This window comes from Ursus maritimus, unplaced genomic scaffold, assembly GCF_017311325.1.
Source record: "Ursus maritimus isolate PB19 unplaced genomic scaffold, ASM1731132v1 scaffold_29, whole genome shotgun sequence".
NCBI classification, from domain to species: Eukaryota; Metazoa; Chordata; class Mammalia; order Carnivora; family Ursidae; genus Ursus; species Ursus maritimus.
Genome location: NW_024425452.1, coordinates 29081571 through 29101229, shown reverse-complemented (window position 1 = coordinate 29101229; position 19659 = coordinate 29081571). Strand labels below are relative to the sequence as shown.

Sequence of the window (19659 nt, the reverse complement as noted above, 5' to 3'; positions counted from 1 at the left end):
GCTCCTTAACATCAGTAATAATTACTTTAAAAAAATCTCACAGAACACTTACGAGAGTTTACCATTTAGTAGTCCCTTGAAAAATTGCTGCCTAGATGGTTTATCATATTATTCAGTGAATTCAATTAGATTATACAGTATTTTTGGAATATATTGTTAAATGTAGGGAACATAGATATAAGTAATGGTTAAACGTTATTTAAAATTATATACATAATGTTTTTTCTAATAAATTTGTTCTTCTTTACCAAAACATTTCTTCCTCTGATTTCCTTTAATTGTGCTTAATTCTACCACAGAGATGGTAATGATATTACAATGGTTGACAAAGTGAACACATAACATACCAGGGTCAACATTAAAATATAGGAACGGCTTCTGTTCCTTAGGCACGTTTATCAGCATTGATGTGAGAGCTTGCACAGATGAGAGGACCTAGAGCATGAGTTTTCAACCTTGGCTGCACACTGGGATACCTGAAGAGCTTTAAGAATACCAATACCTGCATCTTAAACCCACAGACCTCCATTTAATTGAACCAGCATATGGCTTCGCAACAGGATGTTTATCAGTTAACCAGATGATTCTCATGAGCAATTAGAAATAAAAACCACTGGTGAGAAGCTTTGTTTACATTTAGCACCTCTCCCATTCACTTTTCTCTCACTGTTTTGCTTTAGGAACATGCTGCCCAGTTACAGAGATTTAAGGCCATTCACGTAAGCATTCCTTGTCATCAGTGGCACCTTTGGCATACATATACATGTAAGGATGATAAGATGGTATTATTTTGAAAATGATTTTCTGAAAATATCTTTGTAATTTTAGTAGACAGTAATAGTATTCACATACTCTAGGAAAAAAATGGCAATAACTAAAATATCAACCTGGCAGGAAGCAAAGAGAGGAGAAAAAGAAAGAAAAGTCTATAGCTGTATTAACTATAAATAAGAGTTACAGTTTCAGGCTATATGTACCTGATTGATGGTACCCAGAACATCAGTGAAGCTGTTTACTTCTGATAGAAGCAGAGATATTATAGATTTTCTCAACAAGCTGCAACTTCCTAGGGTTACCAGACTCTGGGACACATAATGCTGCACCTGAAACTAAAGATAAAAATGAATAGGTTTCTATTTTTATCAAGTCACGTCAAAACATATTTAGTGGGAAATTTCTAAGACTTTATTACTAAATCCATACTGTCAGGAGTACAGAAGGTGTCAGCATAATTCTGGGTTATTCTTAAGCAAAATCATGAAATAGGCAAATTATAACTATATAATAAAATTTTGTACAGCAGTTAATATTTTGAAATGTATGACAAAGTGCTGAAATGGAAGTTTTAGTTGAAGTATCAAAATAAATAATTATATTTAGATGATAGACCATACATAGAATGAATAAAGAAGATAATACTCTTAAGCCCTTACCCACTAGATATAAGCATAGCTATAGATCTAGATATAAAAGGTGAAAGAATGGAGTTTGAAGATGTCTTTTGGGATAGATATTGGTGCACTATGAATTCCACTCTACACTGGAGACAGGTGGGAAGGACTTCTTTGTTCTCCATAAGTCAAAAAAGAGGCACTTTAGAGAGAGGAGAAAAAAATGTAGGGCTCTAAATTTTCATCTAGAGGCAGCAAAAATACCACTAAATAAATGTGAAAGGACAATGGGAGACAATAAACTATATTTTTATTAGGAGAAAGGCCATTTGATAATTAATCACATTAAGTTGTGTATAACTCATAGCTGGAACTTCATTAAACATGTCCCTTAATGTATTTTGGAGAAAGGAAGTTTCAGAAGTATCCTGAAACAAAGAACCAGCACCTACCCTGTCATGTTCTATAGAGTAAAATCATACTGAGGAGACATTACTTTTGTATATAAAATGTTTAAATGACAATGCTAAATAATGCCACATGAAAGTAGGAAATGTCACCTGTGTCCTTTAAGATAAACAGTTAACATAGATTTTTCTCAAATTGGTATTTTAATAATATACTTTAAAAGTTAATCAATGACAATGAGATAGTGAACAGATTATAGAGTTCAAGAAATTTCTATTATAGATCTGGATATGCATAACTAGTTCTTAATAGTTTTTAAGTCAGCTCAATCCTAAAACCACATCAGTTTATTACCATAGGAAATCATATTTATTGTTGTTTCTCAATAATGTAACTGGCTAAGACTCGCACCCTCTGTAATTCTCCGGTGCCATTTTTTTTGCAGATTGTTTACATTTTTGTTTGTACCTGAAAAAAAGAATACCCTTATCCAAGCTCTAAAACAAATTCTGTTGGGTAATTCACTGATGCTCTTGTTGTTTACCTCCTTTCTTAATATTTAAGTCTTAAGGAGATAAAGAAAAAAATTCACAGTAAAATAAAAGGTATATTAGAGAGTGAGAAATAAATTATGAGGGTAGTCACGGGGTTAGGTTTGTGGACTCTGGAATCGAATACTGCCTGAGTCATTAAATAATAGTCCATTGTATGGATATACCACTTCTGTTTATCCACTCACCAATCAATGGACATTTGAGTTGTTTCCACCTATTGGCTATTAGGAATAATGCTGCTATGTACAGGTTTTTGGGTAGGTACAGATTTCTAATTCTCTTGGATACATATCTTAGGAGTGGCATTACTCAATAACATTGTAACACTGTGTTGTTTTGAGGAACTGACAGACTACTTTCTAAAGTGACTATACCATTTGATATTGCCACCAGCGATATACAATGATTGCAATTTTTCCATATTTTCATTACATCCTCATCAACACTTGCTATTTCTTTTTATTTTAGCCATCCTATTGTATGGTGTGAAGTGGATTCTCACTGTGGTTTTGATTTGCACTTCCCTAATTACTGATGATTCTGAGTATCTTTTCATGAGTTCATTGGCTATTTGGATATCTTCTTTGCAGAAATATCTATTCAAATTCTTTAGCTATTTTTAGCAGGTTTATTTATTTTCTTATTGTTGAGTTATAAGAGCTTTTTTATATAGTCTAGATACAGGCCCCATATCAGATATATAATTTGTAAATATCTTCTCCCATTCTGTGGAATGTCTGTTCTCGTGGTGGTATCATTAATAACACAAAAGTTTGTCTATTTTTTTTCTTTTGGGGTCATATCTAAGAAACAAATGCCTAACTCCAGGTCACAAGTATTTATTCATCTGTTTCCTTCTCAGAGTCTACAGTTTTATCTTTTTAGGTCTATGATCCATTTTGAGTTAATTTTGGTAGATGGTCCATTTGTATGTGGGTGTCTGCTTGTTCACCATTTGCTGAAAAAAGGAATTTATTCCATTGAATTGCCTTGGCATTCTTGTTAAAATCAACTGACTATAAATGTAAGGGTGTACTGATGGAGTCTCGGTTCTATTGTATTAATATATATGCCTATCCTTAGACCAGAACCACAGTGTCTTGATTGCTGTAGATTTGTAGTAAGTTTTGAAGTTAGGACATGTGAATCCTCCAACTTTTTTCTCTTTTCAAGATTGTTTTAGTTACTCTGGGCTCCTTTCATTTCCATGTGAACTTTAGCAGCATGTTAATTTCTGCAAAAAAAAAGGAGGCTGGGATTTTGATAGCAATTATGCTGAATCTCTAGATCAATTTGAGAAATATTATCATCTTAATGATATTAAATCTTAGACTCCATAAACATGAAATATTTTTTCTCTTTATTTTCAACAATGTTTTGTAGTTTTCTGCAAAGATGTACTACTTTTGATAATTATTCCAAAGCATTTTGTTATTTTGCATGCTATTATAAATTGAATTATCTTAATTTTAAGATCACTTTTTAACATTCCTGAGTACGTACTCTCTTAAACATATGCAAAACCATGGATTGGAAAAATTGGAATTACCTATACCTTCCTCCTACAGTAAATAAGATAAATCAGTAAACCTAAGAGTCATGGATGAGAAGTAAGAACAGATGACATATAGCATTGTCTTCAGTTCCCTTTTTACTTAAAAATTTACCACTAGCCATTAAAGACAAGAAATGAAATTTATAACAGAATTATCATTATCAAAATGGTATTGCTGTATAGCATTTTCATGAACATTTGGGATACACTTGGATTCTGTAATCATCTATATGTTCTCTAAGAATTCTATCTCATAACCTATCAGGAGGCTTCCAAAACTTGATGCGCCTTGCCTATCTCTCTGCTGCTGGTATTAACTAGTAGTAGTACTACTACTACTACTACTATTCTTACAACTATTACTACTACTATTCCTATCTCTGAGAGGTGAGTTAATCTAGTTAAAACCTCAGACTCTGAAGTCAGACTACCTGTTGTTCAAACCTGCCTGTGTAACGTACTACCTATGTGACCACGGATCAGTTACTATACTTCTCTGTAGCTTCGTTTTCTCATCTATAGAAGGAGGCTAAGAATAGCTACTATTTCATAAATGAGTTAACCCATGTAAATACTTGTAATGGTGCTTGGTAAAATGAACGTTAGCTATTTTTAAGTCTGAGAAAGGAAGATAATCAGATGGAAATAGAAAGATGTCTCCCTCCTTTTTCCCCCCATCACATCTGCAGCTTTACAGAGAGCTTGCACCTCCTCCACCCCACTGCTTCTGTCGAGGAGGAGAAGCACAGGTATGACTGAGCTCGGGACTGACATGCCAGAGGAAAACCGTATAGGTAAAGACATGCAGAATCTGCTCCTTTGGCTTTAGTTCCCAGAGAATTTAATCTCTTTTGACTACAATGATAAGAGACTCTCAGTGGGTGCCTATCTCCAGACTAAGAACACTTCTCAGTTTAAAAAAGAAAGAAAAAAAGTGAAAATTAGGAAAAAACAAGGTATTGACTAAGAAGGCTTAGCTCAAGCTCTGTGGTTGGCCCAAAATATGTACATATGACTGACATATGGTACAGCCCAATTCTTTAAGGCAAAAGTTCCAAGTAGGCCTTTATTATAGTAGGGTTTTACTCTAAAACTATGTATAAACCCAAGGGCAAGATTCTGGAAATCTCAGAGGTGCCACTAAGTGGAAATCTACAAACTAGAGCCTGGCAGTTTCCAAAGGGAAGACACAGGCTTTATTTACACTGGGAGGAACTCCTACAAAGTGTGTTTGGAAGGACAGCGCAATAGCAAAGAAGTTCAGCCCACATCAGAAGAACGGCAAGAGATAACGGCACCCTGATGAGTACAACGAAAGAACAGAGGATCCTGAGAAGAGGTTATGTTTGAAGCACCATGATCTATCTGTAGATAGCAGGATCTCAGTTTTGAGTAGATGGTAGGACATTGGGAAGGCTGACAAACGCAGAAAAGCAAGAAGAGGTAAGTAAGACAGGAACTCCATTTCCATCCCTGCCAGACAGGGAACAAGGCACAAAAAATGTTTATTGGGACTAGAATGTGAGGTCAGAAGTTCCAGAAGCACTGCTAAACTACTAGTTTGAAATGAAATTATCCATGGCTCCCTGGATCACTGTTATGGAACAGGTGAGAGCCAAGAGCCTGAGGAAGAGTTAAGCACACAGGTATGGGTCAACTGATTGCTGGGAGAAGAGGTGTAAGTAAGGGGCAAAGTTAAACTATGTAATGACACTGAACTACATCAGGGTGTATTTATCATGGAGCTTCAAAATAAAGCAAGACTTTTTAAAAAAAATCAGAAGGCAAACAAATATTTGCTTAGGTTCACAGCAAAAAAGGACAAGGAAGGGGCAGTCTCATTATGAAAAAATGGTATAAAATTAACACATGACAAAAGAAAAACTATCTTATTACCATTTTTCCCATTCAAAGAAATGATCTTTGGTGTGGAGATAATAAAAAATAATATATATAAAAGATAAAGCAGAATTAAAGTTTCAAATATAATGAGTATATGAGCAACTGGCTATCTGAACTGAAATTAAAATTTGAAGAACTTTATCCTAAAGTATACAAAGTACTTGTAGATGAAATTAATAATATTATAATTACTGAGAAGCCATACAAAAGGCACTTAAAGGAATAGAAGTGGGAAGTGTTATGTGAATTTTTAAAAATATGAACGTTCATGTCTTAATCCACAGAATAATATATATGGATTCTAGGACCATTTGAGGACATTGCTATGCAGAAAATTTTTGAGAACTAAGAAGAGCATACAGAGTCCACTGGGAAAGTGCATCAATTAAGAAACAATGTCAGGCCACACTAACTTTAATTCCTGTCCTATTGTGGTAGAGTTGCTATGTTTTGTCAAAAGCAGTCCCAGACACAGAACACATTGATTTCAACAAGGCCTCTGAGCAAGACCTTAGGATTTCTTTTACATACAGTAGGGACTGCATAAGATTCAGAATGGGTGAATAAACTGCATCTAAAAAGTAAAGATTGTAATTGCATGGACTCTTCCAATAGCATGCCACAGTACTCGGCATGGTTAGTTTTTAATGAATAATTTGAACAAAATCTTTCAAATCAAAATTTAAACTCTGCAATACTGGTAGAGACCACTAGTGCTGTGGTAGCAGAATAAAATTCAAATGAACTCTCTGAGCTATAATAATTAGTCTCAAGTAAGCAAAATGTAATAGAGATATAGGAAAAGCTATGTCTATTTAAGTTCCTATAACATGTTAAAAAGCAGAATTATAATTATATATAGATATTTTAACTTTTTTATCTGCTAAGCACTTATTGGGATTGGAGCTGAAGACTGTCCAGAAGTATCCAAAAGCCCCCAAAAGGGACTAGTGGCACCTTCATAAAAGTTCTCATATTTCCTGGAAGATGATCACATGGGCTTGGGTGGGGCAAAGGCAGTGATTTCTGTTAGATGGTCATTTTCAAAAATGACTTGTTCATTGTGACTCAGAATCTGGAAAGCTCTGGAGCCCTACCCAACAAGCTTTAAAACAGCCATCTGCCTATATACAGAGGGGACTGTGCTTATTTATGACCAACTTCTCAAAGGCAACAAATTAATAGAAAAAAATTTCATTTCCTTATCATTAGGGACTGTGTGACATTTGAGTGAAAGTCAAAAGTAAATACTAAAAACATGGCATTTTATGCACTCCAAAGGATGTGGGGAGGCTGTAGAAACCATATGCCTTCTCATTTAATCAAAACAGTTTGCACTGTTGAGTCACTGACATTTGTTTAAAGATGTACATGCATCACTAATATTAGATAAATCACACTTCACAACAGGATAACAGAAAAGTGGTGAGCGCTTGCAAGTTCACAAATGAATTCTGTGAAATAAATGAAAAGAAAACAATTTTAGGGGCACCTGGGTGGCTTAGCTGGTTAAACATCTGCCTTCAGCTCAGGTCATGATCTCAGGGTCCTGGGATGGAGCACCATCGGGCTCCCTGCTCAGTGGGGAGTGTGCTTCTCTCTCTCCCTCTACCTGCCCCCTCCCCACACACTTGTGCTCTCTCTGTCTGAAAAAAATAGATAAAATCTTCAAAAAAAACCCAATTTCAGATCAAAGGTATATAATCATCACTAAACAGTGACAGAGATTGGTTATGTGGAAGGACTGCCTATGGATATATATTAGAATACTGAATCATTCCTCCTATTTCTATTCTATCTATTCATATAACTACTAATGCATGAAACCAAGTAAAGCTAACTAAAAACTACTGGAACAATCAGAATTATGCTAGTTTCTTCTGCCTAAAGATTTAGACAAAAGACTTGGGACACTCCATCTGGTATCTCGACAACACTGATAATGACATTTCCCATTTAAAAACTGAAGTAAGTGACACTCAGAAATGTTAAGTTCACATGGGGAGGGCCAGAGTCTAGTGTTAGATTCAGATCTTTTTAAAAAATTTTTAAATAATTTTTATTTTGTTATATTAGTCACCATATAGTACATCCCCAGATCTTTTTTTTTTTTTTTTAACTTGAATTCCTATTATCTCTGCTGCCAGCCAAGCAAAACTTACAGGAAAATGTGGCATCAGAGTAGCAGAAAATATCAAAATAAATATACTATAACTTTTAAGCTCTTATTTTGCACTGTGTACATTGCTCATTATTTATATACTGTATCATTTAATTCTTAAAATCACCCTATGAGGAGGTATAATCTCAATTTAAATAATAGGGACCCAGGTTTAGAAAGAGTAAGTAACTTGTTCAAAGTTAGATCAAATATTAGATCTAAGATAATCACAATCCCCTTGTGCTGTTGCTACCATTGCATACCCAAAGCCATCATATCTCAATCTCTCACAAAAGCATAACAATTCTGAAAGCCCCCAGGAACATTTATGGAAAATTTCCAACCACTTGCCAGATTCTGATAACAATGTTTATCAGTTACCACAGTGAATTAAGGAAACACAATTGCTAGACTGTGTGCCATCAATTTCTGTTAACAGACCAGCACTGGAAGTAAGCTGAACAATAGGGGAGAAGAGACTCAGATAGACAGGGACAGATGGTATCAGCCCTAAATCTGGATAGACGATGCACTAGTAAGCGTTCCCTACTTTCTAAAGCATCTAACGTTATATTTCACCCCCTTTATTCTCCTGTTATTCTATAATTAATATGCATTAATCATATAAATAAGAAAACTAAAGTACTTAGGACAAGGAAAAAACATTTTAGATGAGGTTACTCCTGGGAGGTTGGGGAAATAGATAGCTATGAAAACCCTTTTCCCATAAATGTTATAAGTGTACCAAAAAACTTTTGAAATAACCAAAATATTTAGCAATATCAACCATAGCTATTAATATAAATCTGGCTTATCAGAATGTGGATGATCACAGTGGGGAAGCAATTAGCAGGCAGTAATGTCCAGAAAATTGACCTCTGGAACTGACCAACAAGGCTTTAAGCAAACTGGCATGAGTGAGGGGCCCCGCCACTCCCCTAGCTCTCCGGGATCAGAGCCGTGCCGATCTGTGCTGTAGACAGAACCTGCTGTACAAAGATCCTAAAACTTCACGCAGTAAGAATGAAGGTTAACAATCCAGACTCAATTGAAAGTAAATCATAAAAAAACAATTTTCAAAAGCTCTCATTCACATGAAGAAGTATAGACTTTAATAAAAGTAAATATGTTACATAGTTTAGAGTAAAAGTTATTGCTGCAATTAATTACATAAAATGATGTTTTAGAAATAACTAGATGTATTAAGATTCTTTTAAGGTAGGCAAATATTCATGAAAAACCATGATTCTAAAAAGGACACAACAAAATTAAAGCTGTAATAGCCAAACATAAATGGTTATACATTCATTCATTCTTTATAGCAAATATTGACTGAGCATAGTCCATGTGCCAGTGACTGAGCTAGTCCCCATTATCACTTAGATTCAATGAAGAATAAAATAAGATTACTTTCGCCTCAGTAGTTACTTCTGCTTATGGTTGGCAAGATTCTTTAAAAAAAGCTATCAGAGTGCAATCCAGCTTGATCCTGATGTGAAAGAATACTTTCCAAAAAGTTAAAAACGTGATTCTCATACAAATTTAGAGTGAATACATGTCAAGGGTGTATTTACATTATTAATGACTGTAAAGAACATTTGGGAATTGAGTATTGGATTTTAAGAAAAAATACTGGAATAATACTGTTAGGTTAGATACAAACTGATTAATATCCTACAAGATAAACCCCTAACATAACCTGAGTGTGTGTGTGTGTGTGTGTGTGTGTGTGTAGAGAATGTTTGTGTATAGAAATCATTTACATCTATACCAGATAGGAATTATGGGTTAATATGAAACTTTGCAAAATCAGGGATATGACAAAATACATCCCCAGACATTTAAATAATCCTTGGGTTAGTCTGTTAGGTAATGCCCTGGAGTGTCAGGATAAGCAACCAACATTTATTTATAGGATCTTGATAATGTATCTTAATACTAGATAAAGTAACATATATTAATACATTGCTGAATTCTTCAGAAAGAAAAGGAGATTCTCAGAGGCCAAAACAAAAAGGGGAAATAAAAGTTAGATAAAATCAGACAATTAACTTTCAGAAACGGATACACCAAGCAAATAATATTAGCTGTACAGAACTCTCAGCTAAGGCCTGGACCCTTCCAACGTGGTCTAATATTCGTTAGGTTAATCTTACAGAGCTAAAGTACTAATTAAAGACTGGCTGATAAACATCTATGTGCCAGGAAAAGAAACTTCCAAGTTAGTACTGATACCTATAGTAGGACTAGAAACAGTCACCTCTAAGAATGTGCAAAGCCAGCCAGGTCTCTGTTGGGTCTGCAGTTCAAATTTACACTACTGAGTACTCCAGGAGCCCACACCGAGAAAGTAAGCTAACTTTGTATTTACAACTGGAAGATGCAAATACAAAACCACTTTTTTTTTTCAACTTTATTGAGATATAATTGGCATATGACATTAAGATGTACAATGTGATAATTTGATAACTTATGTTGTAAAATGATTACCACAACACAAGAGGGTTAGTTAACACATCGTTTCACATAATTTCTTTTTTTGTGGTGAGAACATTTAAAATCTACTCTCTTAGTATCTTTTAAGTATATAATACAGTATGATTAACTGTAATCGCCAAGCTGTTATTTAGATCCCCAGAATTTATTCATCTTATAACTGGAAGTTTGGGCCCTTTGACCAGTATCTCCCCATTCCCTACACCCCACAGCCCTGCTAAAACACCATTCTAGTACGAGTTCAGCTTTTTTAGACTCCACATGGAAGTAATAGCAACAGTATTTGTCTTTCTCTGACTTATTTCACTTTACATAACGTTCTCAAAGGTCCATTTATGTTTTGTCAAAGTCAGGATTTCCTTCTTGCTCGAATAATATTCCACTCTGTGTATCCACACCACATTCACCTACAGACAGACATTTAGGATTGTTTCGCTATCTTGGCTACTGTGAGTATGCTGCAATGAACGTGGGAGTGCAGCTACCTCTACAAGATCCTGATTTCCTCGGGATATATACCTAGAAGTAGAGTTGCTGAATCTTACGATAGTTCTATTTTTTAATTTTCTGAGGAACCTCCATACCATTTCCCATTGTGGCTGCACCAATTTACATTCCCAGTGCATAAGAGTTTCTTTTTCTCCACATCTTCACCAACACTTTTCTCTTGTCTTTTTGATGACAGCTGTTCTGACAGGTGTGAGGTGGTATCTCATTGTGGTTTTGATTTGCATTTCCGTGATGCTTAGTGATGTTCAGCCTTTTTCATGTACTAGTTGGCCATTTGTATATCTTCTTTGGAGTTCCTTTGCCCATTTTTTAATTGGACTGTATTTTGATAGAGATGTAAGAGTTCTTTATCTTCGGCTGCCTTTCCATTTTGTTGATAATTTCTTTTGCTGTGCAGCTTTTTTGTATGATGGAGTCCCATCTGTTGAATTTTGCTTTTGTTGCTTATGATTTTGTTTTTGTTTGTCTGCTTTGCTGGTGCTCAGTCCCAGTTCCATCTCTACCTTTCTTTTTATCAAAGTATAACTGATATACAATATTATATTAGTTGTAATTATCATATTAGTTATATTATACTACTAATTAGTTTATAACTATACTATATATAGTTATAATCACTTATAGAACATAGCGTTTGGTATTTATATACATTGTGAAATGACCACCATAAGTCTAGTTACCATTTGTCACCACACAATGTTTTTATAATATTGACTATAATCACTACGCTGTAACTTATTTATTTTATAAATGAAGATTACGCCTCTTAGTCACTTTCATCTATTTTATCCAGCCTCCAATGTTCATCCCTTCTGGAAAACCATCAGTTTGTTCTCTGTATCCATGAATCTCTGTTTTGCTTTGTTCGTTCATTTGATCTGCATTTTAGATTCCATATTTAAGTAAAATCATGTAGTATTTGTATTTCTGTCTGACTTATTTCACATAGCATAATGCCCTCTACATCCATCCATGTAGTTGCAAAATGGCAAGATTTCATTCTTTTATGGCTAATATTCCATTATACACGTAGGTTGTTCTGTATCTTGGCTATGGTAAGTAATGGTGTGACGAACACAGGGGTGCATATGTCTTTTCAAATCAGTGTTTTCATCTTCAAATGAATACGCACGAATGGTACTGTTAAACAATACAGGGGTTCTATCTTTAATTTTTTAGGAACATCCACATACTGTTTTCCGTACCGGCTGCACCAACTTAACATTCCCACCAACAGTGCATAAAGGCCGCCTTTTCTCCACATGCTTGCCGCCATTTGTTATTTCTTGTCTTTTTGATGGCAGCCATTCTGATAGGTGTAGCGGTATCTCACTGTGGTTTTGAATTTCCCTAATGATTACTGATTTGATCATCTTTCCATATGCCTGCTGACGATCTATATTTCTTTTTTGGAGAAATGTCTATTCAGGTCCTCTACCAATTTTATAGCACATTTTTTGGATACTTAGTTGTAGGAGTTCTTTGTATGCTTTGCGTATCAACCCCTTACTGAATGTATCACTTGCAAATATCTTCTCCTATTCATTAGGTTACCTTTTTGTTTTGTTTTGTTGATAGTTTCCTTTGATGTGCAAAAGCTTTTAGTTTGATGTAGTTCCATTTTAAAATTTTTGTTTTTGTTGTCCTTGCCTGAAGAGACAGATCCAAAACAGTACTGCTAAGATGGATGTCAAAAACTTACTGCCTTCTAGGAGTTTTATGGTTTAAAGTCTTATATTTAAGTCCTTAAGACAATTTGAGTTTATTTTTGTTTGTGGTATAAGAAAGTGGTCCAGTTCCTTCTTTTGCATTTTCTCCAATGTATATTTTTACCTTCTTTGTCATAGATTTATAGACTATATAAGCATGGGTGTATTTCTGGGCTCTTTCTTCTGCTCCATTGGTCTTTGTGTTGGTTTTTGTATGAGTACCATACTGTATTCCATATTATGGCTTTTGTAGTACGGTATGAAATCTGGGAGTGTGATACTTCCAGCTTTGTTCTTTCCCAAGATTGCTTTGGCTATTCAGGGTCTTTTATGGTTCCACACATATTTTAAGATTATTTCTTCTATCTGTAAAAAATGTCACTGGTATTCTGATAGGGATTGCAGAGGCTCTTCAGATTGCTATTAGTAGTATGGGTATTTTAACAATATTAATTCTTCCGATCCATGAGCACAGTATATCTTTCCATTTATTTGGGTAGTCTTCAATTCCTTTAAGTAATATAGTTTTCAGAATACAGGTCTTTCACCTCCTTGGTTTAAATATTCCTTGGTATTTTATTCTTTTTGATGAAATTGTAAATGGGGTAATATTCTTAATTTCTCTTTCTGGTTGTTATTAGTGTACAAAAACAAAACAGGTTTCTGTATATTAATGTTTTATCCTGCAATTGTAATGAATTCATTTATTAGATCTAATATGTTTTGATGGAGTCTTTAGGGTTTTCTATAAATAGTAACACGTGATCAGCAAAGACTGACAGTTTTAGTTCTTCCTTTCCAATTTCAATGTTTTATATTTCTTTCTCTTGCCTACTTTGCTGTGGCTACAAATGCCAATGCTGTGTTGAATAAAAGTGGAGAGAATGGGCATCCTTGTCTTGTTCCTGATCTTAGAAAAAAAAAAAATCCTTCCATTTTTCACTGTTAAGTATGATGTTAGCTGTGGAATTGTCATATATGCCCTTTATTATGATGAGGTATGTTCTGCTATAAACACTTTGTTGAGAGTTTTATCATAATTGGATGTTACATTTTGTCACTTTTTATGCATCTATGGAAATGATATAATTTTAAACCTTTGTTTTGTTAATGTTCTGGATCACTTTGAATGATTGGCACATGTTAAGCTATCCTTGCATCCCTGAAATAAATTTCATAATATCATGGAGTATAATCCTTTCAAGGTATTGTTAAATGCAGTTTGCTACTATTTTGTTGAGGAGTTTTGCAAGCAATGTTCATCAGGGATATTAGCCTGTAATTTTTTTTTTTTTTTGATAGTGTCCTTGTCTGATTTTGGTATGAAGGCGATGCTGGCCTCATAAATGAGTGTAAAAGTGTTCCATCCTCCTCAACTTTTTAAAATAATTTGAGAAAAATAGTTATAAACTATTCTTTAAATGTTTGAAGAGTTCACCTGTGCAGCCATCCTGTCCTGGACTTTTCATGGGAGTTTTTTCAGTACTGATTCAGTGTCTTTTTTTCCCCTTGAAGTATAGTTGATATACTCATATTAATTAGTATAACTAATATTAGTTGTATTAGTTTCAGGTACAACATAATGAATTGACAGTTCTATACATTAACCTATGCTCACCATGATAAGTGTAGTTGCTATCACCATACAATGTTATTACACTATTATTGTCAAAAAAATAATCTCCATGATGTACTTTACATTTCAGTGATTTATTTTATAACTGAAATTTTATATTCTTAATTCCCTTCATTTATTTTTCCCATCCGCCGCCCAAATCCCTCCACTCTGGCAACAAGCAGTTATTCTCTATATTTTATAATTCGTTTTTTGTTTTTGTTGGTTTATTTGTTTGCGTATTCTTTTGTTTTAGATTCCACATATAAGTAAAGTCATATGGTATTTGTCTTTCTCTGTCTTATTTCACTTAACATAATATCCTCTAAGTCCATCGTTTTGTCACAAATGGAAAGATCTCATTCTTTTTTATGGCTCAGTTATATACATTGTATATATATACCACATCTTGTTTATCTATTCATTTATCAATGGGCCTTTAGGCTGCTTCCATATGTTCACTACTGTAACTAATGCTGCAGTAAACACAGGTGTGCGTGTCTTTTTTTTTTCCTAATTTTTAATTTAAATTCCAGTTAGTTAATATATAGTATAATATTAATTTCTGGTGTACAGTATAATGATTCAGCACTTCCATACAACACCTCGTGCTCATCACAACAAATGTACTCCTTAATCTCCATCCCGTTTTAAACCATCCCCCTACGCACCCACCCTCTGGTAACCATCAGTTTGATCTCTGTAGTTAAGAGCATGGGGGGGGGGCAAGAGAGAGAGAGAGAGAGATACCATATGTTCTTTATCCATTCATCGGTTGATGGATACTTAGACTGTTTCCATAATTTGGCTATTGTAGAAAATGCTGCTATAAACACTGGGGTGCATGTATCCCTTTGAAATAGTATTTTTGTATTAACTGGGGAAATATCTGGTAGTGCAATTGCTAGGTTGTAGGGTTGTTTTAGTTTTAACTTTTTGAGGAACCTCCATACTGTCTTCTACAGTGGCTGTACCAGTTTGCTTTTGCACCAACAGTGCACAAGGGTTCTCCTTTCTCTATATCCTCGCCAGCACCTATTGTTTCTTGTGTTGTTAATTTTAGCCATTCCGACAGGTGTGAGGCAGTATCTCACACCTGTATGATAAGTGATCTTGAGCATCTTTTCATGTGACTGGTGGCCATCTGTATGTCTTTGGAAAAATGTCTATTCATGTCTTTTGCCCATTTTTTAACTGGATTATTTGGTTTTTTTGGGTGTTGAGTTTTATAAGTTCTTTATATATTTTTGGATACTAACCCTTTATCAGATATGACATTTACAAAAATCTTCTCCCGTTCTGTAGGTTGCCTTTTAGTTTTGTGGACTGTTTCCTTTGTTCTGCAGAAGCTTTTTATTTTGATGGAATCCTAATAGTTTATTTTTGCTTTTGTTTCCCTTGCCTTGGGAGACATACCTAGAAAGCAGTTGCTATAATTGATGTCAGAGAGGTTACTACCTGTATTCTCCTCTGCAATTTTGAGGATTTCCTGTCTCACATTCAGCTCTTTAATCCACTTTGAATTTATTTTTGTGTTTGGTGTAAGAAAGTGGTCCAGTTTCATTCTTTTGCATGTTGCTGTCCAGTTTTCTCAACACCATTTGTTGAAGAGATTGTGTTTTTCCCATTGGATACTCTTTCCTGCTTTGTAGAAGATTAATTGATCATACAGTTGTGAGTTCATTCCTGGGTTTTCTATTCTGTTCCCTTGATCTATGTGTCTATTTTTGTGCCAGTACCATCTGGTTTTGATCACTACAGCTTTGTAATCATACTTGAAGTCCAGAATTATGATGCCTCTAGCTTTGCTTTTCTTTTTCAAGGTTGTTTGGTTATTGGGGGTCTTTTGCAGTTCCATACAAATTTTGGGATTTTTTTGTTCTAGCTCTGTGAAAAATGCTAGTGGTATTTTGATAGGGACTGCGTTAATGTGTAGGTTGCTTTGGGAAGTATGACATTTTAACAATATTTGTTCTTCCAATCCATGAGTATGGAATGTTTTTCCATCCCTTTGTGTCATCTCCAATTTCTTTTATCAGTGTTTGACAGTTTTCAGAGTACAGGTCTTTTAACTCTTTGGTTAGGTTTAATCCTTGTTATCTTACTGTTTTTGGTGCACTTGTGAATAGGATTTCTCTTTCTGCTGCTTCATTATTGGTGTATAGAAATGCGACAGATTTCTGTAGGTTGATTTTGTATCTTGCAACTTCATTTGTTTATCAGTTCTAGCAGGTTTTTTGGTGGAGTAGTTAAGGTTTTCTATGCAGAGGACCATGTCACCTGTAAATAGTGAAAGTTGACGTCTTTGCTGATTTGGATGCCTGTTTCTTTATGTTGTCTGATTACTATGGCTAGGACTTCCAGTACTATGTTAACAGTAGTGAGAGTGGACATCCATGGTTAGAGGAAAAGCTCTCAGTTTTTCCCCACTGAGGATAATAATACCTGTGGGGTTTTCGTATATGGCCTTTATGATGTTGAGGTATGTTCTCTCTAAACCTATTTTGTTGAGGGTTTTTATCATGAATGGGTGTTGTACTTTGTCAAATGCTTTTTCTGCATCTATTGAAATGATCGTATGTTTTTATCCTTTCTTTTATTAATGTGGTGTATCACATTGATTTGTGAATATTTTTTAATGATTATTTAGTTGAGAGAGAGCACATGCATATGAACGGGGGGAGGGGCAGAAGACCAGGGAGAAGCAGACCCCCTGGTGAGCAGGGAGCCTGCCCTGGGACTCTTAATGGACTGAGCCACCCAGGCACTGGATTTGTGAATACTGAACCACCCTTGCAACTCAGGAATGATTTTTTAAATGTATTGCTGGATTTGGTTTGCTAGTATTTTACTGAAAATGTTTGCATCCGTGTTCATCAGGGATATTGGCCTGTAGTTCTCTTTTTTAGTGGAGTCTTTATCTGGTTTTGGTATCACAGTAATGCTGGCCTCATGGAGTGAATTTGGAAGTTTTCCTTCCTTTTCTATTTTCTGGAATAGTTTCAGAATAGGTATAAAGTCTTCTGTAAATGTTTGGTAGAATTTGCCTGTAAAGTTATCTTGCCCTGGACTTTGTTGGGAGTATTTTGATCACTGATTCAATTTCTTTGCTAGTTATCGGTCTGTTCAATTTTTCTATTTCTTCCTGTTTCAGTTTTGGTAGTTTATATGTTTATAGGAATTTAACCATTTCTTGAAGGTTGTCCAATTTTTTGGCATGTAGTTTTTCATAATATTCTCTTATAATTATTTGTGTTTCTATGGTGATTGTTGTTATTTCTCCTCTCTCATTTGTAATTTTATTTATTTTGGTCCTCTCTTTTTTCTTTTTCAAAGTCTGGCTAGAGGTTTATCAATTTTATTAATTTTTACAAAGAACCAGCTCCTCATTTCACTGATTTATTCTAATGTTTTATTTAGTTTCTATATCATTTCTGTTCTGATCTTGATTATTTCCTTCCTTTTGCTGTCTTAAGTCTTCATTTGTTGATCTTTTTTTAGCTCCTTTAGATGTAAGGTTAGGCTGTTTGAGATTTTTCTTGCTTCTTGAGGTAGGCCTGTACTGCTAAATAATTTCCTCTTAGGACTGCTTTTGCCGTATCCCAAACATTTTGGACTATTGTGTTTTCATTTTCTTTTGTCTCTATTTAATTTTTTATTTTTTTCTTTGATTTCTTGGTTGACCTATTCACTCTTTAGTAGCATTTTGTTTAACTTCCATGTATTTGTGCTGTTTCCAAATTTTTTTCTTGTGGTTGATTTCTAGTTTCATGGTGTGTGATCAGAAAATGTAGATGGTATGACTTCAGTCTTTTTGAATTTGTTGAGGCCTGATTTGTGACCTAATGTGTGATCTATTCTGGAGAATGTTCATGTGTGCTTGAAAATAATATGTATTCTGCTGTTTAAGGATGGAATGTTATGAATATATGTATTAAATCCATGTGTCCCAGTGTGTCATTCAAAACCAGTGTTTTCTTGTTGATTTGTTGTTTGGATGATCTATCCACTGATATAAGTGGGGTGTTTTAGTCCCTTACTATTATTGTATTACTATTAATTACTTCCTTTTGTTTGTTTTTAGCTGCTTTATGTATTTGCGTACTCCCATGTTGGGTGAATATTTACAATTGTTATATCTTCTTGTTGGTTTGTTCCATTTATGATTATGTAATGTCCTTCTTTGTCCTTCTTACAGTCCTTGTTTTAAAGTTTATTTTGTCTAAGTATTACTATCCTAGCTTTTTTTTTCACATCCATTTGCATGATAAATATTTCTACATAACTTCACTTTCAGTCTGCATGTATCTTTGGATCTGAAATGAGTCTCTGTGGGCAGCATAGGAATGGGTGTTTTTTTAATCCATTTCATCACCTTATGTCTTTTGATTGGAGCATTTAGTCTATATTCAAAGTCATTATAAATACATATGTACTTATTGCCATTTTGTTACTTATGTTATGGTTGTTTTTATAGTTCTTCTCTGTTCCTTTCTTACCGTGCTCTCTTCTCTCACAATTAGTTGGCTTTCTTTAGTGATTTACTTGGATTCCTTTTTCTTTTTGTTTATCTATTACTGGTTTTTTACTTGTGGTTACCATTAGGTTTGTATATAACGTCTTCTGCATTCAGCAGTTTGTATTAGGTTGATGGTTGCTTTCTCGGGTATTCAGAAGGATATGACAGTTACCTAGTTGTGTTCAAGGGGTAAGAGAAGCCTAGGATCCTCCTATTATGTCAGTATCTTAGCTCCTTAAAAAAATAAGTTGAAGGTTGCTTAAGTTTAAACCTATTCTTTACTCTTCTCCTCCCCATGTTTTAGGTATTTGGTGTCATACTTTACATCCTTTTATTTTGTGAGTCCCTTGGCTGATTTTTATAGATATACTTATTTTTACTGCTTTTGTCCTTCCTACCTTACTCTTCTTTATGGTCTTTCCTTTCCACTCAAAGCATGCCCTTTAACTTTCTTATAAGGCTGGTTTAGTGTTCATGAATTCCTTTAACTTTTGATTGTCTGGGAAACTCTCTCCTTCTATTCTGAATGATAGCTTTGCTGGATAGAGTATTCTTGGATACAGATTTTGGAACACTGTGTTTCTAACTTCATTTGTCTTTTTTTTTTTTAATTTCTCTGATTTCTTTGACATACTGGTTGTTTAATAATTTGTTTAGTCTCCATATATTTGCGTTTTTTCCAGTTTTCTTCGCGTAATTGGTTTCTAGTTTCATACCATTGTGGTCACAAATGATGTTTAATATTAACCTCCTTAAATTTACTGACACTTGTTTTGTGGCCTGATTTGTGGTCTGTCATATAGAATGTTTCATGTGCCCTTGAGAAGAATTCTGGAGAG

The 19659-nt window shown here is 34.6% G+C and overlaps 1 protein-coding gene across 1 annotated transcript in view; it reads right to left on the bottom strand.

The window, feature by feature from the left end:
* MEI4 (meiotic double-stranded break formation protein 4) overlaps positions 1-19659 on the bottom strand; it is a 182969-nt gene that overhangs the window by 68116 nt on the left and 95194 nt on the right. The window contains exon 3 of the mRNA XM_008684844.1: positions 978-1109. Coding sequence (XP_008683066.1) covers positions 978-1109 — 132 coding nt within the window. The remainder of the gene's footprint in view (positions 1-977; positions 1110-19659) is intronic.